This window comes from Dermacentor albipictus, chromosome 2 (assembly GCF_038994185.2).
Source record: "Dermacentor albipictus isolate Rhodes 1998 colony chromosome 2, USDA_Dalb.pri_finalv2, whole genome shotgun sequence".
NCBI classification, from domain to species: Eukaryota; Metazoa; Arthropoda; class Arachnida; order Ixodida; family Ixodidae; genus Dermacentor; species Dermacentor albipictus.
This window is the reverse complement of record NC_091822.1, coordinates 208,439,399-208,462,585: the sequence shown is the minus strand read 5'-3', so window position 1 is coordinate 208,462,585 and position 23,187 is coordinate 208,439,399. Positions and strand designations below refer to the sequence as shown.

General features: G+C 46.8%; 1 protein-coding gene across 6 annotated transcripts in view; it reads right to left on the bottom strand.

Annotated features, from left to right (window-relative positions):
• Positions 1-23,187, bottom strand: part of LOC139056419 (monocarboxylate transporter 9-like) — a 266,111-nt gene that overhangs the window by 223,754 nt on the left and 19,170 nt on the right. Inside the window, exon 1 of one of the 6 annotated variants that reach the window (XM_070534636.1) lies at positions 14,219-14,376. The exons of the other annotated variants lie outside the window; for them this stretch is intronic. Within the exon in view, the coding sequence (XP_070390737.1) occupies positions 14,219-14,242 (24 nt within the window). The 5' untranslated portion in view covers positions 14,243-14,376. Of the gene's footprint in view, positions 1-14,218; positions 14,377-23,187 lie in introns of those variants that run through there. 6 annotated transcript variants of the gene reach the window in all.

Below are 23,187 nucleotides of genomic sequence, written 5' to 3'. Positions count from 1 at the left end.
CGCTAGCTCTTTACCGAGTACGTACAGTGAACGCCACTGCGTGCGGTCGCCGCGATGGAGTCTCGCGAACCGGCTTCTTGCGTGAAAGGAAGGTAAACGCTGAGAGCAAACTATGTGAAATATGTTCTCATCGTGTTTGTATAACTAAATGGAGCGTAATAGAACGAAGCCTCAATGCACGATCGCGCAGATTCGCAGCGACCGAATGCGCGTCTGCATGCTTGTCCGCGCACTGTTTCGCTTTCTCTGCGCGCGCGTTTTCGTACCATGCCATGAGCTTTAGGCGCTCACTCTGTTTCCCGTTCTCTTTGATTACCCCTACCTCATTCCTTTTTTGCTCTTCCAAGCTGCGCTACAAGCCTAAAGCTTTAGGCCACAGAATATGAGCATTTGACAGTATACAAACAACCATTGTTGCGTGGGCGCTGTCAGAGCTGTTTAAAAATAATTTCATTGTAGAGACTTCGACGCCTACGGGGACTGTGATGTGCCGTCGCGAGGATTCAATCTTTTTTTCTTCTAAATTCTTTGACCTTTCAATACTATTTCTCGAGTTGCGTCGCGCTGTATGTTTATTGGTGTTCTCATCGTGCAGTTTCCCGCTGCTCCGTTTTTGTAATCTAGTGCATTAATTCATAACACAAACATGACCATATGCCATGCTTTCTTTAAATGTGCTTCTTACCACTGCCTTTCCACTCCACTGAACTTGCCAGTATCTATAGCATCGACAAGTTCATAGACCAAACCGTCATGCCATTAGTCGGGCAGCGGACTCGAACGAGCGTCTCAGTGCGCGTTTTCAGAACATCGCAGACCGGGCGCCGCAGCAGAAATCTTCCTCGCGTCTGTGCTTGCTGCATACCCGAGTTGTAGCCGATGACTGTTTGCTGGTTTTATGTTTCGCGAGCCAAGCTTCACGCAGCTTCTTCTCCTGCGGCTACGTGCGAATAAGGCTGACACCGGCCTCCGTTACGTGCGTCCGGCCCTGCGGCACCGAGCAGTAGCCTACCATGTTGCGCGCCTTCAAAGGCAGCCACTACCTATTGTAGTGCTTTCGAGCGTTGTAAAGGAGACACTCGAAGCGGGAAAATTTCGCCGCTAAATGAGGACCGAAGCGTATGAGGGAATTTAAACTCGTTTTCAGCTCGCTTCGGCTCTCCCGAAGAAGCCGACGCGGCCATGTCCACGTGATCCCTCCTAGCACGTCACGCCGACGGTGGCGCCAGCTGTTCCAGTGGTGGAGCTCGAGGCCAATATGCGGCCCGGCCTCCACTACAGTCCCTAGTGCTCCCACAAAAACATCTGTGCTTTTATTTTCAAGGCACATCGCCGTAAGGTGCGAGAAATGTATGATCCGAGAAATGTATGACTGACTTAGCACGAGCGCCGCAGATGCCAAACAGTCTGTCCGACACAGCGGTCGCCAAATGGGGCATGAGTGCCCGCTGCTTTACCTATTTTAGCGCGCCAGCAGCCAGCGTCCGAGCGTAAACCAACTCGACCCCCCTCTGCAATGCCGCCACGCCTCCGTAGTGCCTAGACAAAGCCATATATATATTCAAGGAGCAAAAGCCACCACATTTTCTGTCTGGCACCCGCTCCTACTCGCGCATGCGCACAAACGTCTGGCGCCTCCGGGAATGCCACGCCCCGCTATACTTACTAGCTTCATCGTGGCCCGGACGGGCGCCCGCGGCGTCCCGGGCCGCCCGGAATAGAACTTGTTTTCATTGGTGGTCTGTGGTAGAACGCGCCTCACAACTCCCTACTCACCCCCCGAGCCTTGCGCGCGACAAAAGACGGCGCGCGTCCTCCCCGCTTTCTTCCGCTGCGTGCGCGAGCACCGGCTCACCCTCGCACACTTTCACTCGCACGTACAACATACGGCATGTGGCGACAATTTTATCGCCCTTGCACTTTATACAGAACCTCTTGGTGGCGCCGACGGCAGAAAGTGAGCCTGGAGTGTCCATGTGATGTCGTATTTCCCGAATGTCCACACACATCCCACTAGTTTTCCGGCCTCTGGGGTTCCCGTGTGTTATTTACGGCGTCCTCGTGACTCCGTTAATTACCAAGTCGAATTGCGGCCGATCATAGTCCCAGTGTCATGAACTTAAATAACGAGGTCCCATCGTCGTCTCTTTAGGCTCTTGTAGCATTTTGACTGTCTGGAAGCTTCTGTTCGCATTTCCTAATTCTTAGTGACTCACACATAATGGAGGGAAGTTAGCGGTACTGCTGACAGTACACTATAGTAATGCCGTCAGATCTTACCGGGGGCGCACGGGTGTTGCACTGATCCTGATATTACCTATAATTATAGATAGTCAAACAAATATTGTCGATGCGCGCCCAGTGTTTGGAGAGGCGCACTATGTTAACGTTGATGAAAACGATGGACGTGATGCCTCAGGCACGTCAAGCAGATTTTAGTAATTCTTGTGCTCCGTGCCTGGTGGTCGGGTTTCAGATAGGCAGTTATTTTCCTGGAGCTTTCCGTGCCAGAAACGTTATTATGAGGGAAAACATGGAGTAGGCGGGTGATGTAAATTCAAGACGATCAGCAAAACATATGTCGCCTTGAAGAAAAGTCCACTTATCAAAACGTTGGCTCCCGCTTTTACCTTGTTCTCGTTTCGCTCATTATCCATTACGAGGCAGGCAGTTGTGAGGGACTGCGTGTCAACTTTGACCACCTAGGAAGCTTTAACGTGCCACCAATGCACGGGACACGAGCGTTTTTGTATTTCGCCATCATCGAAATGCGGCCTCCGCAGACGGGATTTCATCTGGCGACCTCATGCTTAGCAGCGAAAATGTGCAGTGCTTGAGAATAACTAATGAAGTTTAGGCCACCGCCTTAATGCCCAACTCTTCTAGGCCATCGATCACGGCAGTCATTGAAAAGTCATGCCCGTCACGTTATCACTACGATTGAAAAGAAAAGTGAAGAAGCATTGAATTACACCGGTACTGGCATATGGGGCTGAAATTTGGAGGTTAACAAAGAAGCTGGAAAAAACGAAAACTAGGGACTGCGCAATGAGCGAAGTATCAAAACGATAGACACAGGAACAAAACAGTGTTGGGGCGCTATAACGTAAAACTGTTTCAAACTTTCCTATTCCAATTCTGCAATCGTCCTTTCATAATTGGTCAAAAACTTTTTGGACCACCCCCACTTCACCTGTCTGTCAGACGACGTTAAAAAAAGCGCGATAGTTCCCCATCTGATATCACGTGTACGTACTGATTGTGCATGATTTGATCCAACAAAAGAACGATAATTGTTTCTAATTTGACGCCTTTTCGACTTTAGCCCTCGGCTATTGGCCAAACGTTTTCGGGCTGCACCCACTTCACATGCCTGTCACGCGACGTCACAATACCAAAAAAAACTCACCGCGTCAAAGGGACGTGTACGCGTTAAAGATGTGTTAATGTGCCCAACAAAACTGAGTTTTCTTCAGAATAGCCGCAGGCTGCCCCGTTCCGAAAGGAATAAAAGATGGCTGCCGCCGATCGCTTAGGCACTGGCTACTCGCACCTACCGAAGAGTAAGGGTTTATCTGCGTAAAAGAAAACTTTCTGCTAGACCGTGTAACTTTTTTGAGCATTTTCGGCACGTTTACACCCTCGTTCTGCCAACTCTTCTTTACTGAGGATCCGTTTTAGCGGCATTCTTAACCTTCCGTCTGATGCCGCCGCGATTTTCGACCAGCCACTGCAAGCTATGTAAAGGAAAGCGGACCAGTCAACGACGCCGGCACCACACTTTTCATCCGGTTATCGATTTTTAGTGCGGTGGCTCGGCCCCATCGAGTCCCTTTCCACTTGAGCGTGCTCCTCGCCTCTTGTCAGCCAATAAGATAAATCAAGCCGCTCAGTGTAGGCAATGCTATTCGTTTTTCAAGCAAACAAAAGGGACTGCCTATGAACGAGTAGAGCGTTTGATTGGTCTGTTCAGACAGCCCTGCGGGTGACCGCATTATGCTTCCGTCGGCGGTTACGCAAATTTGACATCAGGAGATTGGAATAAAGACTTATTGGAATAGTTTTACGTTATAGGGCCCTTGCTTAGAAAGCAAACGGCAATAACCGATTAGCAAGAAATGGTCTTTAGCAGGCGTTGGATAACCAGTGCTCTAATCAGTTTTACAGAACGGGTTCAAGGGAACGGAAGCGCAGTCTATAGGATGGCAGGGAACTACACGGGATGAAATATGCAGGCTTATGATGGCGCCAGCTGGCTCAGTTGGACAGGGGTAAGCGAGACAGCTGAAGGACCACTTTGTCCTGAAATTGACAATATTGTAACGTAGATTGAAGACGAGTCTTACAAAATATACGCTTCTCTTTCATGGCGGGCCAGAAGAAGAGCGTGAAGCGTACGCGCTTCGTCGTCTTCCATGGCGCCGGCCGTTGCGCGCGCCGTCCCGCGGTACGGGAGCCCCACAGCATCGTGTCCATTGCCCCCCATGCGAAAAGCGACCGTCTCGGTGGCGCGAAAAGGTTCTTTCAGCGACGACAACAAATGGAGCTCCTCAGGTGCAGCCCGGCGTTCACGTACGCGCATAGTAGGGTTTCGTGCGCACTACATGAACAACTTCAGCGCGAGGACGACGACGGGGCGAACCGGAGTCAGAACTGCAGGAGACGACTTCGTAGGTCACGTCACTGAGGCGGCGTGTAACCTTGTAGGGACCAAAATACCGGCGGAGCAACTTTTCGGAGAGCCCACGGCGAAGGATGGGGCGTCCAGACCCACACGAAGGCGCCAGTATTGTAATGGACGTCGCGTCGACCCTGATTGTTCCGAAGGGTGTCGGCATGCTGTTGGCTCCGGATACGATGCCGAGCAAGCTGGTGGGATTCTTCAGCTTTTTGTCCGAACTCTTCTACGTGTTCGCTGGTCGGGCACGTAGAATCAGCCAGAGGTAGCATGGCGTCAAGTGTGGACGTGACGTGACGGCCGTATACAAGCTCGAAAGGCGTATACTGCGTAGTCTCCTGTACAGCAGTGTTATACGCGAAGGTCACACAGGGTAAAATCTCGTCCCACGTCTTGTACTCTACGTCGATATACATGGAGAGCATATCAGCCAGCGTTCTGTTCAGACGTTCCGTTAATCCATCGGTCTGAGGGTGATACGCAGTGCTCTTGCGGTGAGAGCAATGGGTCAGCTGGAGAACGTCCTGCATAAGTTCGCCTGTAAATGTTGTACCCCGGTCGGTGATGACAACAGACGGTGCACCATGTCGTAGGACGATGTGGCGTACAAACAACTTGGCCATTTCATACGAGTTTGCTTGCGGAATAGCTTCGGTTTCGGCGTACCGAGTTAAGTAGTCGGTAGCGACGACTATCCATTTGTTGTGCGAAGAGGTCACTGGGAATGGCCCAAGTAGATCCATTCCTATTTGTTGGAACGGTGCTTGAGGAAGGTCCACAGGGTGGAGAAAGCCAGCCGGTTTAACTGGTGGTTTCTTGCGGCGCTGACAATCGCGGCAGGTCTTCACGTACCATTTCACAGAAGAATAAAGCCGGGGCCAGTAATACTTCTGTCGTATTCTTGCTAATGTTTCAGCGAATCCCAGGTGTCCCGCGCATGGCTCATCATGGCAGGCTTGCAAAATGTCTTGGCACAGCGCCGACGGCACGACAAGGAGGTACGTATTGGGACCGCTTCCTCAGTTTTTCCTGTAAAGGACGCTGTTGTGCGGTACGATGATAAGCCGCGCACGAGCGAGCGGGGTAAAGCACCTGCAGCTCCTTGAAGGTGCTCGATCAACGGCAGCAGCTCAGGGTCAGCACAGTGGTGCTCAGCCATCTTTATGGCGTCAATAACACCAACAAGTGGCAAGTCATAGTCAGGGTCCGATGACGTCGTAGGGAGTGGTGCACGTGACAAACAGTCAGCGTCGCTGTGCTTCCTCCCAGATCGGTAGACAACTGTTAAGCGGGGGCTACATGGGGCGTTTTTCTCCTGCAATTATCGCGCGCAAAAAAAAAAAAACGCGCTGGCGGGATGCCGGCCAGGCTACAAGAGGCGTACGAGCGGCGAACGCCGCCGCAGTGTGGCCAGACAAGGCAAAAATGTTTTGGCTAGCACTAAATGAACGAACAATGCTTATATGTTGTTTGCTTGTGTTATAATTAATAAATTATGGAATAAATACCCCACTAATCTGTCTATACACATTACCAGGTATGTTTAGTATTGTATCGATATTTTTGTGGATGTTCAGCGGAGAGAGTTGGCCGGAAATGTTTCGTCTGGCGACCTTGTGCGACTGAAATGGGTGTGCGGATTGCGCAGAGTTTCAGCGCACGCGCCCGAAGTGTACAAGGGACGGCAAGGAACAGTGAGACGGCTGGCCGCTCCCGCCGAAAACAGACGGGAGTGACTGCGACAGGCACTTCCGGTAGCGTCAGACGCGTGCGCGCCGCGTCAAAATCTAGCCGGTACTGATCGGCGGCGGCGGGCGTTTTTCTCGACGCCGGGCTTCAAATCGGCGCCGTGAGGCGAAAATCGCCTCAAAAATGCTCCATGTATTCCGGGCTTTATGTCGTACTCTTGTAAGCGCAGGCTCCAACGGGCTAGTCTGCCTAAAGGATCCTTGAAGTTGGCATGCCAGCACAGGGCGTGGTGATCGATGACAGCCTTACAGGGTCTACCGTAAAAGTAGAGTCGGAATTTACCAATGGCCCACACAACCTCTAAGCATTCTTTTTCAGTGGTTGAGTAGTTCTTCTCAGCCTTGGTGAGACTGCGGCTTGCAGTCACACCATGAATCCTTACCAACTAGCTCAGCTTTCTGTCGTTCTAATCCTGATTTAATGTCCAACGAAGAAAGAAATTTGGCATGTTGTAGACGATCTAATGCGTCGTCGATGCGGGGCAATGGATAAACATCGCGCTTGGTGACACTGTTCAATTTCCTGTAATCTAGACAGAACCGTAGTGTGTTATCTTTATTTCTGACTAACACTACAGGGGAGGCCCATGGGCTTGTGGACGGTTGGATCACGTCGTCTTGGAAGATCTCTTTCACCTTATGCTTGATCGCTTCCCTTTCCCCTGGGACACTCTGTAAGGATGCTGACGAACAGGACGTGCAGACTCGTCCGTAATAATGCGGTGCTTTGTGATGGACGTGCGCCGTACTTTGGACGACATTGAAAAACAGTCGGCAAATTCATTCATGAGACCCAGTGGATGGTCTTTCTGATGGTCTGGCAGAGCAGCGTTAACGTGAATCTGTTCTTATAGGCTGGGTAACTCAGATTGCTGAGACGATGCGATTTCCAGCGTGGCAATGTCAGTGACATCAATGATTTCGCGAAGAAATGCGATTGCCATTCCTCGCGGTACATGCTGATACTCGATGCTAAAGTTTGTTAGCAAAACGACTGAACATTTGTTTTGCACATGAAGAAGCCCTCTGGCTCTGCAAATGTGGCGCTCAAGAAGCAGGGGGATGTTGGCCTCAGCAATTCCTTCGGCGTCGTCTTCCATGTCGCATCGGACAAGGGTAAGCACGCTGCTCTTGGGTGGCAACGTGACGTGATCATCAGCTACGCGAAGCGCGATGTCACTGTCGTTGTCATTACTGTTCGCTATGGCTTGCGTAGTAGCGAAGCTAACTCTGGACTCTTGCAGGTCGATGATGGCACCGTTCGCCTGAAGGAAATCCATGCCGAGTATAAGGTACTTTGAACATTCAGGAAGAATGATGAAGTCGCCGATGTACGTGAAGCCCCGAATGTTGACTCGTGCCGTGCACCGGCCCATTGGAGTTATGAGGTGCCCTCCTGCAGTACGAATTTGAGTTCGGGTCCATTGCGTCGAAACTTCGTTCAGTGTGTGTGCGAGATTCTGGCTCATAATAGACGTGTCCGCACCCGTGTCGATTAGCGCCGTGACTTCGTGGTCATCTATGGTAACTGGTACGTCGCAAGATACTGACATCGAACTACACTGCTTTCTCTGCGTCTCAATTACGTCATTTCGCGGTCGTCGTAATGGAGGATCTTCAGCGTTCGCAACGTCAGCGCGCTCACCTCCGCAGGTCGCTGGACTCAGTTTTCCCGGGAGGCAGGGCTGGGTGAGCGACGCCTTGTTGCGCTCGGCGTGAAGACGGGGCTGGAAGACCTGTATCGGGCAGGTGACGGTGACCGGAGGTCACGGAATCATGGGCCAAACGAGCTCCTGGCATCCGCGAGGTAGGCTTCAATCTCGAGGGGGCGTTCACCATTGCGTGGGCAAGGTGCATTCAGTGAAAATCCACGAAGCCCAGCTCGGCGGTAAGGACAGACCCTGTAGAGGTGATGGGCTTCACCGCAATGAACACAAGGGTCTCCGGTCTGCAGTGCGCCATACGTCGCTCTTGAGGGGTGGTCGTGTTTCAGCCATGAATGGCGTGCGGCGAGTCCTGAAGTCGGCAGTTGGTTGTTCAACGGCGCGCACACCATGAAAGTCCGGGACATCGCGCGCATCGTGAAAAGTCGGAGACAACGAACTTCGCGCTGCTTCCGCATACGGAATGTGAGGCCGTGGCTGCCGTACCTCGTGCTGTGGTGCCTCGATTCACTCCGGGACTTGTACTGCCTGCCTGATTTCTTCCCGGACGACCTCAGCCAGAGCGATTCACGGTACCGATACCGGAGCCACCTGAAGCTTTTGGAGCTCCTCTCGGACAACAAGACTAATGAGCTCCAGCAAGGCGTCGGTATTGTCCAAGGATACAGCGTGCGGCTCACGTGATAGGGTCGACACGTCGCGGTTTTACTGCCTTGTTCGCTGCTGCACTGCCTCTTCTATTGATATGGCTTCCGCGAGAAACTCTGCGACGGTCTTTGGTGGGTTGCATATTAGGCCACCGAATAACTCTTGCTTGACACCACGCATCAAGTTCCTGACCTTCTTTTCTTCTGGCATGGATGGATCCGCGCGTCGAAAAAGTCGGCACAGATCTTCGACAAACATTGCGACGCTTTCGTTCGGCCGCTGTACCCTAGCCTGAATTGCAGATTCAGCTCGCTCTTTGCGATCGAGGCTGGCGTGTGTGCTGATTAGCTGGCGTCGGAATTCGTCCCATGTCGATAAGGCCACCTCACGGTTCTCAAAGCATGTCCGCGCGTAGTCCTCGAGGGCAAAGTAGGCGTTGCGTAGCTTGCGCTCTGGAGTCCAGCCGTTGAATTCTGCGACACGCTCAAAGTGATCGAGCCAGTCCTCAACATCCCCGAAAGTGTCCCCATGGAAAGATGTGGGGATTCGCGGCTGGTTAAGGACGACCTCGGTCGGTGCCGTTGAGGAAGAAGACGGAATTGATGTACTCCACTTTCCGACTCGATTGGGTAGAGGCTCGTGCTCAGGTGGCAGTCCCTGAAGTCGACGGCTTGTCCTTACGTAAACAGGAGTCAGCTCGACCGGACTTCGTACTGGGCTTGTAGACGGCGTTCGATCTGGGCGTGGTAGCATGAATCCCGCACCTCTACCAGAAAAATGTAACGTAGATTGAAGACGAGTCTTACAAAATATATGCTTCTCTTAAATGGTGGGCCAGAAGAAGAACGGGAAGCGTACGCGCTTCGTCGTCTTCCATGGCACCGGCCGTTGCGTGCGCCGTCCCGCGGTGCGGGAGCCCCACAGCATTGTGTCAATATGCACGCATATGATGATGATGATGATGATGGGTACGCACTAGAAGCTAATACCTATTATGCAAAGATACAGCTAAGATAAGCAATAAAGTTTGTCAACCGTTTTAGGGGTGTTTTACGTCATCGGCCAGTTGCAACACAAGGCCTGATATACATAGAGATCGAGAAAAAGAGAAGACGGGAATGTTAATTTGAAAGTGCCTTGTTGGCTACCGTAAACTGGAGAGGGGAAGAGGGGAATTCAAAGAAGAGTGAAAGGATTACCGTGAATGTGTGCGGACAGCACTACGCACTTAAACGCGCTCGCAGAAGCCATTCGTTTAGAAAAAGAACACTAAAAAATTCGCAACCTTCTGGCCATATGATTGGCAGAGATGGTGTTCCAGTACACATCTGTTCTCGTTTGCGGCAGCACTCCCACGAATGAACAGTGCGTGTATATTACAAAGATGCTGCTGGGAAAACAGGGGGAATGCGGGAGATTGGTCATTCAAAACGACGAGCAAAACGAGAAAAAGGTAAATCCAGGAACCAGCGTTTCGACAAGTGGACTTGTCTTTTTCAACGCTACATGTGCTCTCCTCGGCAAGGTATATAAAGGTATGGTTTTTTTAAAGGGGAGAGATGGTAAGGCGGGTGGGTGAGCCAACAACCGAGGGTGTGTAAGCGGCGAGGGTGTAGAATCGAAAAGAAAGATGATGAGCTGCTGAACGTCCGTGGAGGAATGTGGAGTTGAGGTGCCGCGCAGCTTCTCATTATTCAATTTAACTACCAGGACGTCATTTCTATGTTGTTTCTGATTGAGAATTTTGACACTTTCGTACAGAATTGTTCTTTTACGTTTATTGCTTAAACGGCTTCTCCAAATACTGTTTTATCATTTCCGCGCAATTGAAGTCGCCTTATGTCGGTGTGCTTCGAATATAGCAAGTCGACAATAAGCTTAGTACACATATACAGAAGTCATGAAATTCACGACGAGTAATTATTTTTGAAGTGACTGACAATCACTTTTCATGGTAGGTATCTTTCGTAATGCAATGAAAAAGTTACCGGTCGGGGCGTCTAACCATGAAGTAGTAACGCGGAAAACGCGGTGAAACATCTTTTGTAAGAATTTTTTTATCTGCACTGAGGGTATGGTCGTTGACTGTAAGCTTGCTGAAAACGGTGAGAGGTTAGCGCGATAGCGATTATACGGCGGCATCAGCGGGAGGCAGACGACAAGTGCGGCCGTAACTGTGAGAACGTATGATTTTGTTTATCAAGGAAATGTTCCTGAGATTTGAGTTTTCCAAGCGTTAAAGTATTTGTGCAATAATCGCTCCACGTTTTCTTGGTTTCAACTGCTTTGGTTTAACCAGTCAAAACGAGACTAATTGGGTCGAAAACGAAATGACGCTCTTACGCGAGGCACGCAGTTCAGCGTGTTGCCGTAGCCATGCGTACGCTTTTGATTTTGAAGCATACTATAAAACGCTAGTGTGTAATAATATAACAACTGCAATTTTACGCAATAATTATGTCGTACTTAATAACAGGCGACGTACAGTAATCTTATAGACTACATCTGAAATACCAAGATTTCATCGCCAGGCCTCGCCGCTTACTAGTTCTTGCGACTTTCTTTGCCAATTTGAAATCCAAATTGCTACCTAAATCGCGAACAGCGTGCTGCATTCTGTCGCTGTAAGTCATGCTCATTTGATTTCCATCAACGTCTCACGACACGTTCTGTCCAGTTGTAAGTCCCTTTAAGTATTCGTCCAAGGCTTTATATTCCTTCTTATGTTTCGCAAATACCAAGAACAGCGATGCGACATGCAAGAACCCCTCGTCGGCTATTTCGCACGCGTCATCACTTCGCAGCACTGCGGCGCGAGCTCGGCTGAGCCGCGAGCGCCACACGTTGGCCTCGGCAGACGACGAGCCTGGGGCAAGGTCTTCTGGTGAACGGCTGTGCTTTGAGTAACGGCTAACTTAAATTCTGCAACGGCAACATGCCTACCAATTTGGAAATTGTTGATGATGTTTGTTGCGAATTGTATGAGTGATTGCGCAAAAAATATGTGAACCACAATCACGAAGCTTTATCAGAAAAAAATTCATTCTCCACCCCAGTCTTGCGAAAGTGCATGTCCAGCGAAGCTATTGAAAACCACCACTGCTGCTCCTGAAGCGCATACGCAATGCTTTATTGCTTGAGAGTAATAAAAGTAATGTTGACAGCACGCCGCTGGTCTTTTCCCCCTTTGCCGCTTCGACGGACGACGGCACGAAAAATTTCGACAACCAAGAGCCGAACGGCTCGGCTGTGAGATACATAATTTTCTCTCGGATGTCCCTATCTTTAGCAATCTCCGAGAATCATCTCATGTATATGCGGCATACCTTAGTGTGAGGGTGAATTATGCGAACAGCTACACGCAAAAGCAGAACGATGAAAAATAGTAAAGAAAAAATCAAAATGCTGTCCGACGCAAGCACAAGGTAAATTGGGCACAAGAAATAGCTCAAAATAAATATGAACCTACAGGCGGTAGCCGCCAGCACGCAAATGCAGCAATATGCGTGGCAAGACGTGGCGATTTTCCTATTGAGATGAAGTAAATGATTATTTAGACTAGCTATACACGCACGTGGCATCTCCACAAATGAAGCAATATAATGAGACAGGGTGCGGTTAACACGTCAGGTGCAAACATCGAAGAGGTAATCCTTAGTGTGAATAACTGCAAAAGCAAGTCGAGTACAACCGATTGGTTGCGAGAAGTTTCGGGTTTTGCTACAGTGTGTATATCCGGTACCATTCAGAATACAGTGGCATGCAAGTATACAGTGATGCCAAAGAGGGGCACGAAACACCATCTAGAATGAGAAAGTAAGGGTTACCGAGACTTGTTGGAGACTAAGGCAAGTGACGCTATCACTTTGGAGGACAGATATATTGTGAAGACCATAAAGGCATTTTCGGCATACCATAGAAGACATCTTTTTGAAGCTAGGGCTGTTGCTTCAGGGTGGAATGCTGAAGGCAAAATGTTTAATATATGGATGTCATTTAACGAGTCGCCCTATACATGTAAGAGAAGTGGCTAGTCATAAAGATTAGCGTGTGAATGATACGAACATATTATTTGCACGTAAAATATTCTTATACCATGAGTAAACAGTATTACTAAGCATGCATAAAATATGTACTTAGAGGCAAATTAAGCATAAATAAAGGTTTTGCGGAATCGCTGGCTGATACTAAAGACGCTGCGAGGCAAGCGATGGTCGTAGTTGACCAAATTTTCGCTTCGCGCCATGGGGCAGGAACCGATTCAGGCTGCACGCCAGCTTCCTCTTATTTTTCCTTGCGAGCGCGCAGAACGCCACGCGAAAGCGAATCCATGTGACGGTTTCGATGGCTTAGCCGAACGCGCACAGTGCAGTGCGGCGTGCAGACGTGTGTGATGCGAGCCTTCGCACTATTGGCGGGAACTGCACAAAACGCGAGCCTGCCTCTTCACTGCGTTATCACAAATTGCGTCATACAGAATTGAAATGAAGGGCCAGTCAGCAGTGTCCACCTACGGAGCTGGAAATGTTCAAAACGTTCCTATCTCGAAATGGGTACCTAAGACGCTGCTTTCCCCGACGTTCCACGCTATTTCAACGCGCTGCAATGGCGTTCATCCGAAAGCGATAAGCTTAGGAGAGTGGTTTTCTATTTGAACGTAGCCAAGGGAGGCTTAAACATCAGCGACACGTCAGGGTAAGGAGGGTGAAAAGTGATGACAGACCGTCCTTAACAAGGGAATAGTTTCATTCCCTTCATCCACGGTAATGTGACACCTGTTGGCGCGCTCATGTATGTGGAACTAATCTACCTACCTATCGCGCGGGTAATGCCATCTATACTATCACTAAGACTAAGAAAATGACGCGACTGATCGATTCCCGTGCGCTTGCCGCGTAATTTAAATTGAGTATTCATAAATATTGGGTGCCGAGACTAGTTGCGACAAAACAATCGGGCCATTCTACTCGACAGTTTTTGAACCGAGCTGGCGCATGGTTGGGCTGGCCGTTGGTAGTGAGGCGAGACACCGCGGAGCAGCCGCGACTAAGACGAAACCGAGGCTTCTGGCCTTCATGGCGTGATTGCGGGCCGCAGGCTAACAGCGGTGCTGGCGACTGGATAGTTGCGTCAGTTTCATTACCTCGCACATTTGCAGTTATTAAAACCTGGCCTTCTTGAAGAATGAGCGAATGCGCTGTCGCCGAGATAATTCACGCGGATTAGACTAGAATCGCCCAGTCGAGCCGGAAGGCCGTGGACAAGGCTTGGCGCGCGTAAGCCCGGTGTTAGGGCGAATCGGTGTCTGCTGGAACTCCTGAGGGGCGAGCATTGCGACCAGACGACGCGACGATCGATGGAACGGGGATTCCCGCATGGGTACAAGTGGCGCCCGCGCCCCGTTCTGCGAGCTAGCCCTCATGCGATCAGCTGTTGCCTCTCTCCCTTCACACAAGCCGTCGAGCAGCAGACCCACTCACCTGTTTGGCCGGCTGTTTGTCCATGGTGGCGGACGGTCAGCAGCATCCCTGCCGAGTTGGGCTTCCCCGCGTCTCGCCGTGTGGCACTGACGACAGCCGGGCCGCCGCCGCCACCACCATCACTAACGGCGAGCTCCCTTTCTCTTTGCACGTGGCGTCATCGACGCGTCACGGGTCACGTGCACACACGCGCTCTTTCTGGAATCAACAGCCAGCTGAGCGGCGGGAGGTCAAGCGGACTGCTTTTCTGCTGGCGCATTTCCTAACTCAGCTGCAACGGGGACAAGGCGTTGCCTGACGCCTTCCCTCTTTACGCACGCTCCCGGGCCCGGCGTCAAGCGATCCGCATCGCCCGTCTGTCAAGGTCCACGCTGACATTTCTCAATGAAGTCGTGCCAAGTTGCCAGTTTTCCTTCCCTCAAGGAAAGCTCCATTTGGATTTGGTCTTCGAATGAAAGATTTGCTTCGAGCATGGAAGTGTTTAAGAATAGTGTTTGGTAAGATAATTCTTTATACGTTAGAAAATTTGCAGAGCTAAATTTAAAAGGTGAAATCTTAAGAAACAATTGACTTTTGCTGAGTAATTTTCAGAAACAGCATGACAGTAACGAGTAGACTCTAATTGAGACAAACCCTGACGATTTTAGAGGGAAATACGCTAAAGCACGTGATAAATGACCTGATATTAAATGACTGACAATCCGGCAACAAAACTCAAGGGAGACACAAGGATTGCTACTATGTCGCCTATGTCCCTCAATTTTTTGTGACTTGAGGTGCTCGCAGAGTAGCGTGAAGTAATAAACGCTGGGCCACTGGGCATTGCTTTCTGCTCCAACAATGGTGTGCGCGTACGTTGGAGCTTTGAACAAAGACCGAGTGCTGCAAGTTGTTTAATACGAGCATGTAACTTGACTGTGCAAAAGCAGAGCGTCAATGGGCACTATGCCACAACTGACAGGGTGGTCCATTTATGAGGGACGACTGTGTAGCGGCAGTGGCAGTCGGGTTTTTCATGGGCTGTCAAGAATGGAATCTTAAATATACGGTATATGTGTTTCGCATCTTGTTGCAACGTATCTAAGTCAACGCCCAGGAAGTCATGCCGATTTAGTGGCATTTACATTTTTTTTTTTGGTAAGCGTGCAATTATGACATTCTACCGGTGCCAACATATATATGGGGCAGAAACTCCGAGGTTAATAAAGAAGCTCTAGAATAAGTTAAAGACCATGCAGTGAGCAATGTAATTAACGAAAAATGTTAGGCGTAATGCTATATATAGACAGTAATAGAGCGTTGTGGATCATAGAGCAAACGGGGATAACCGGTTTTCTGTTGACATTATGAGAAAAAAAAAATTTGGAACTGGGCAAGCTATAACAGGAGCCTTCGAATGGAAAATGTGTCCTCAAAGCATGAGGGGCCGCCTCATATCCTGGACGTCGATAGGTGTACGCCCAGGCAAACTTTCGAGGGCTGAGGCGTATGCGTCGACTGCCAAGCTCGTAGGTATGCTGGGCAACAAAGACTGAACGTCAAAAGACACAAGAGTATCGCCATCTCCGAGGGCAACGTCCCGTACCTTGTCTATGAAGTCACGGGAGTGGAGGACGTTCGTGGCGTTGCACGCTCAGATGTCGAGACATCTGAGCGTGCATTGTAGCCGAGGAGACTATAGGCATTCTGCACAGATCTACTGAACAGCTGCCTAGAGAAATTATGGAAGCCGCAGATCTAAAAACGCTGGGAGAATCCTGTGTCAGCATGTTCTCCATAAGAGATGGACGCACTTCTGGTCAGGAAACACGAATTATCTTTTGCTTCCCCTTTTTGTGTATGTTCTGTTTAACGCTAGTGAGCCAACATTTGCTGGGCATGTACATTAAACTTTCGGTTGTTAGATCATCTCGGCTTTCTTGTTAGTCCTATGGGCTCTCCAGTGCCGTTTGCCGCCACGCTATTGCTTACATTTTTAGACTGCAGCAAGTCGCTTTAGTGGCGCTTATGATGCTTCTGTCTACCTTGTAATTTTTTTTATTTGGGCAACGTTCCAAGAACGTATAGTGTAAAGCAGTAAGAACAACGTACGCAAATTATAACTATTTAAAATGTTTATTCTGAAAATACTGTAACATAGTAGTTACAGTATTTCACTACCACGTGACAGTACAGTGATTTATAAAGGTTACCAGAAAGTAGTACAGCAAGAAAGCCTGATAAATATCAGTTTTTGGTATAACCAAACATAATCAAAAGCAGGAAAGAGCGAAAATGCAAATAAATGTACAAGTGCAAGGGAAAACATTGTTGTCGCCATCTTTACATGGGACTGTTTTCGGAGAAACTCAAGTTTTTTTTCCCAATGGCACGGAACTGGAAGTGTGCTTGCATAAGCAAGCTGTTAGTCTGTCTATTGGAAAAACTAACGTTTTTCTTGAAAGATAACACGATTGGCGATTGAAAAGGTTTTTGTCTCCACTTTATATTTTTATCTGTATTTTCTTTCTGTAATGTTTTTCTTTATGCTTCGTTGTATCAAGCACAAAGTTTTGCCTGGCCTATATGTGCATGTTGTTTGTTTGTGTCTTCAGAATTAGCAACTTTGTCTATGTGTTTGTCAGTTGTATATAGTCTCCTGGCCTGATTATTTAACCCCGTATTGCACGGTATACGCCTCTTCTGTTTCAAGTTCAGGCGTTCCTGAGCTTGTGTTTCTGAAAGGAAGGTTAGTCGTCTTAGCATCCCACATGCTAGCTGGCGTATTATCTTGCGACCAGGTTCCGAGCTCTTGAGGCAATGAATTTGTGCCGCAGACTGCAACTCTACCCTGTCTAGGCGCTTTCTCGTTTGCTCTTTCTCTTAGAGGTCTTCAGGCATGGTAAAGTTGGAAAGACCTGTCAGTACGCAACGCCTATATTCGATGAGTTGCCTATTTTGTGCGCTGCTGGTAATTCATAACGTACGATACCTTGGACACGAGTACAGTATCTGTGATTTGCCATAAAATCCGCTCGTCCTCCCCCATGATTTTGAGATTATTCTTCTTACCTATTGTAGAATTTGTGCCCAGGCATGCCATAATTGTTTGACTCATGTGCTGGCTCTACTGATTTGGTCTTACACTAAGGCAGGATTTGAAGGTGTTGACTTGTGAGTAAATTTGTCCGGCCTTGTGCAGCACAATGCACAATATGGGGTATTTCTTGTTTCTGGTCTTATTTACAACGTCAGTGTCAGCTGACTTATGAGAAAATGAAAGACCATACTGGCTAAGAAAGTCTGCAATGTTGCCGAGGGCTTGTTACTTAATTCTTCATTTCTGTATAATATAGCTTTCCCATAGAGTGCAGGACTCCAAAGACTGTAGTACTTCTTGTAGCATGCCTGTGTTAGTGTGGGTGGGCCAAATGTACCTCCAACTCTCACGTGCAATTTTCTATCTTTCAAAAAGTTAAGTTTGAACTCAGGTGCTCTACCACAAATCTTCTTGCTCATCGTTCCTCCTATCAGAGTAGCATGATGTACTGTATTAAAAGCCTCTTCACTCTCTTTATTCGTTCATAAGCGGTACTACGCAGTGCCCTCTAATAAAGCTTCTGCTGCTTATGGCCCACTCATACCTGCCAGGTGGGACACCTTTTGAAAAAGGATTTCTTTGTGCTGTATACATGACGCAGTTTCAGTTTCATTTTCAGTTTATTGAGCGTTTGAAATGTTTTACAGAAGCAACCCTAGGAGGTCCCATGTTCACAGACTGAGGAGGGACCCCCAACAAAAAATACATAGAAAAAGTTTACTTAATGCGGTTAACAACAGCAGTAGCAATCCTAGGAACAGAAAGTATTAACAAAGAAAGTCGAGTCATAGTAATAACAACAAAGTATAAACACGAAAAGCAGATCTAAGGAGTATTGTTCGACATACAGAAGCGTAAAAAATATACAACACAATCACTTTCCCAAGAAGTGGTGACGAATTTTCCTCTTAAATAAATGAATGGAAGGAGATGATTTAATGGAGGGTGGTAGTGAATTCCATATTGATGTTGGCAAAAAGTTCGCAGTAAGTTTGCCGTAGTTAGTCCTTGCTTTCGGTAGGAGATACTTATTATGGTGTGAAAATCGAGTGCCAGTGAAATGGGGGGTTTGGTCTTTTGATATCAACGAAATTGGTAATTCTCCTGGACAAAATTTATACGTCAGGACACTAAGACAACATTTATTTAAATTACGGACAAAATATTATATGTGCGGAGTAATGGCAGAGCACTACATGAAAAATGGCTGTAACTTATTATTCTCAAAGCTTGGTTTTGTGTGTGTTGCAGGGGTGCCAAGTGAGTTGCGTAATTATTACCACAAGAAGAAATGCAGTAAGAGATGTGGCTGTGAATAAATGCGTAGTAGAGTGAAATTAATATACGTATAGGAAAACAGGGGCGGACTTTGATTAGTATTCTGATACCATACGCTGCTTTACGCGTTAATAAGGATATGTGATTTGTAAATTTCAAATGATTGTCCAGTTCAACTCCAAGAAATGCTGCATGGTCAACAGCCTGAAGCGAAGTCGGACCAATTTTAATGCATGGCTTCTCCTGTACACTTTTTTTGCGCGGATGAAAAAATTACAAATTTCGATTTAGTAGCATTAATACTGAGCATATTATCTCGGCACCAATTAACGATTTTAACCACGTCAGCATTAAGGTGAGATATTAGCGATTCCAAGGAAGTGTTAGAAGAATAAATTGTTGTGTCGTCAGCGTATAAAATACAACTGGAATGTTTAATGTGTTCTGGAAGGTCATTGATGTACACGAGGAATAAAATTGGTCCTAGTATTGAGCCTTGTGGAACCCCCATGTTAGTTTGGCACGCGAACGTGTATCATAAATAGAGACGATATGTTTTCGATCATGTAAATAACTGAATTAGGGAAAGTGCTGGACCACACACGCCAACAGCGTTTAGTTTTGGAAAAAAGTATGTCATGATTTAATGAATCGTATGCCTTAGAAAAATCAATAAACAAGGTACCAGCCAATCTACCTGTGTCAATGGCTGTTTCAAGATGATCGGTTAAAGTAATGAGCACTAATTCAGTTGAATAACCAGATCGAAAGCCAAATTGATAAGAGGACAAAATACTGAACTTTTTGAAATAGCTAGTTAAACGTACTACGAATAACTTTTCAATTATCTTGCTGAAAAATGATAAAATAGATATAGGGCGGTAGTTTAATAGCGAGTTCTTGCTACCCTTTTTGAATACAGGAATAACTTTGGCGATTTTTAAGCAGCTAGGAAAGACGCCAGTTTTGAATATTAGATTTATTATGTGTGAGAGTGTGTCACTGATAAGATGAGCTATAAGCTTTTCATGAGATGAGTTGAAGTTATTTAAACCAGCTCCAGTGTTCTTTAAGCTCAGGATGGTAATGCGCACTTCTTCTGTGGAAACTGGACCGAGAAAAAAACTGTGTGGCAAACGATGATAAGCCTTGTCGATGTGAACTGAGAGACGTGGCTGGTCGGGGCAAAAAGAATCGACAAAGGCGTTAGCAATGGCTGAAGGATTATTAAGGGTTTGTTCCCCAACTTGAATAGCAGTTATGGCGGGATTTGGCAATGTTCTATTTAAAAATTCATTGATAATTTTCCACTGTTTTTTAGAATCGTTGCCAGCACGGTCAATTTCCTTTTCATAATACTCTTTTTTAGCGTTTTTAAGAAGCCTACTCCGGGTTGAGTATGAGCATTCATGTCTATGACATTTATAGATCTCTAGAACCAGCTGCCTCATAGAGTATGTAGTATGCCTGATCATGCTTATCTCTGTATTGCTGTTGCACAATACATATTGGTGCAATGAATGTTTACACATTCGAAGTATCACGAAAAATGCTTGTTTTAGAATTGTGCCCTTTGCTCCCGATTGGTGTTATTATTGCTAATTAGATTTTGCATATGCATGCCCCCTTTGCAGTAGTTTTTGGATGTTTAAGGGCCCTATAGATGATGATCTAAATCTCAGCGCAAGAGCTCTTTTTACCTATCACTTCCATCAAAATGGGACTGCCATGGCTGGCAATTCGACCTTTCACCTTGTGTTATCAGCAGAATGTATAGCCACAGTGGCAGGTGGGTAAATTGAACAGCACTTTCCTTGTCTACAGATTCTTTTTCCTTGCCTGTATGTTGGTTACACCTTGCAATAAGTGTGTCATTACAATAAAGCAGTTTGTGGCGGGTTATTGAATAAAGCGCTTATTGTGTACAATTGAAGTACAGAAATCTCTATTGAAATGCCAGGGTGATATATTCTTCCAAGCAGCGTGGTACTTCATTACTTATAAAGGGAGTAATCGCAGAGTATATCGTTATATGGGTTTACGTATCGTTATATGGGTTTACGTACTAATAAATGTGATCACAAGCTTATTAAAAACTGTTATGCGCAACACGGAAGGCATCGACGTTTCTACACATTCGATTAGCTGTGGACATGCAAGAACCGTCTATACTTGAAAGATTCACAGGAAGGAATGCAAATGGCTGACTTTACCGCATAGTTTTGATTTTGTTTTCTTTAACGTGTCGTCTTCTACTGTTTTATCTAATACGAACAGGCTGTTCGCCCGCTTTTCGCATTATTGCACGAGTTTTACAACATGGCGCATCAGGGTGCGTTGTCACTGGGTCCCTATAACAAGCTAATAATTTACGAACTGTAGAGTTGTTTACCTTTCAAATCAAGGCTTAATACAAGTGCACTAAACATACAAAGTCCACATTATATTGTAGGTTTATTGGTTTCTGTGCAGGAAAACAAGATTGTCTATCAGCGAAGAGATGCAACTTAACATGCATGGAATATTCGAAAACAAATTGACCACGCTGTGTTCAAACCACGGAGTTAATGCTATCATAGAAAATTCATTAGGGTAGCCAGCACGCTTGGCATGTCAAATTTAATAAGGGAGCGAGGTAACATTGCCTTTCAAGATGAAATTCACGCTTAAAACGGTCAAGAAAAGAGCGCAACTAAACGGCCCCGCGTTCAGCACAACGTTTACACTTCGGTACCAGCCCCGAGAACGAACTACAGGGCACGGACTCGCGCCTGTCGTCTGCTGCAGTTCGGGCGGTGTCGGGGTTCTTCCTGCAGTATTTTCGTTTGTTCGCCCTCGTTCTCTCTGCTTGTATACTTACGGCGGTCGCCTGAAATACATTTTTACGGCGTCTTCATTGGCGAAAATTTATTCAAAGAGCTTATGTCTTAGACGACAATGCAGCTTTCAAAGGCAGCCGTACAGTGCCAGCCGAAGGAGCGCAGACCAACCCATTGCGGGTTTTTGTATGCGCGGATGGGCAGCCGCAGTAACATAGCACGTAAGAATCCTGTTATGATACCATACCTGCCCCTGTGCTACAAGTATGTCACAAACGCTGGCTATACATGACTTCTACAGCAGTTACCTTGATTTTAATCCGCCAAAACAGGTTTGCTCACGGCGAGTGGTTCATGGTGCAATATCGAATTTTTGCATTTCTTCACAGAAACGTTCGGCAGTGACACGAGGACTTAACTAGATTCTGCAAGCACCAGTTGCTTCTTTAACTGCTTCTCAAGATTAGGTGGTTCCTCTCGTGTTTAAGTGGCGATAATTTGAAGTAAAGCTAATGAAGGCTTACAGCTATTTGCAAAATACGAAAAGGAGTGTACCAATATATATTCCCTTTTCCGTGCAACACGTTCAACTCACTTGAGGAATTTACTGGTGCTTGTTGCTTGAGGAATATACATGACGAATCTGTTTGGCGAACTGACACAGGCTGCTCGGCCCAAATTTTTTAGTGATATATACCTTTTGGCTGCAGCCTGAAAGAAGCCGAAGCGTCATTCATTAGTAGTATGGAACATATTTAAGGTATCATAATTTCCCGGTGGAGGGTCAAAAATCAAGTGAAATATTTAAGGCTTGTGGTGTCTTCCTTATGAAGGTTTGCGAGGTTCTCTTTTGTGTGCCGACGAAGCGAATACTTTTCCTTTTGTACAACAACGCTGGATCGAGACATGGTGAGGCAGAAGGTACTTGAATTTTCCTTTTCTAGGCAATCTAAGTTGCGCTGTTGTACCTCGAGAATACTTTAGGCATTCCAATTTGCGCTGTAAAAAATCCTTTATGCTTTTTATTTGAAGTTGTAGTTCGAACTTGCTATTTTACATTCCTGCACATTAGTCACTATGTTTGAAATACTCATCTGGTACATTTGCTAAGGTTTTAGTATTAACTCACATGTATCCAAGCATTGCTTCTTCTACTTGCATGAGCATGTATAGACGTGCAATTTCAAAATGTTTTCGTAATTTTATTCTTGCTCAATTACAGCCTCAAAGACTGCTTTTTTCTCTCTCTGCCAATTTCCCTCTAATACTGGCTTGGAAGCGCTACACGTCGCTCTATGGTAGCACTTATTTATTTTGAGATGTTACCCATAATGAAAGCTTTATATAGTTGTATTGTTGGATTTGCTATATTGAATTTGGAGTGTCTTTGGAGCCATATTCTTAATGTACACCAGGGTGTGCAACAATACTTGTGTGGTCTTCAAAGGTGATATAATAACAATTGTCCCATTCCTATTGTTGTGCCTGTAACGTTATGGCGCAGTTCAAACGCTCCTGATTTTCTTGTTCGCTAGCCACAGTGCAAACTGATATAGGCAGTTAACAGCATTTCACTGATGTCATTTTCATTGCTATGTTTATACCTGATGTTTTCTACAGTTTATTATTGATTTTTCTGTTGCCTTTGTTAGCATTTTTTTCTTTTCAGCTGATGTATGGCACTTTCACATCGCTGTTTCCCCCCCCCCCTTATGTAATGTCCCCGAAGTGACCCTTAAGGGAATAATAAATGATGATGATGATGATTTCATGTATAGCTCACAGTGTGATAT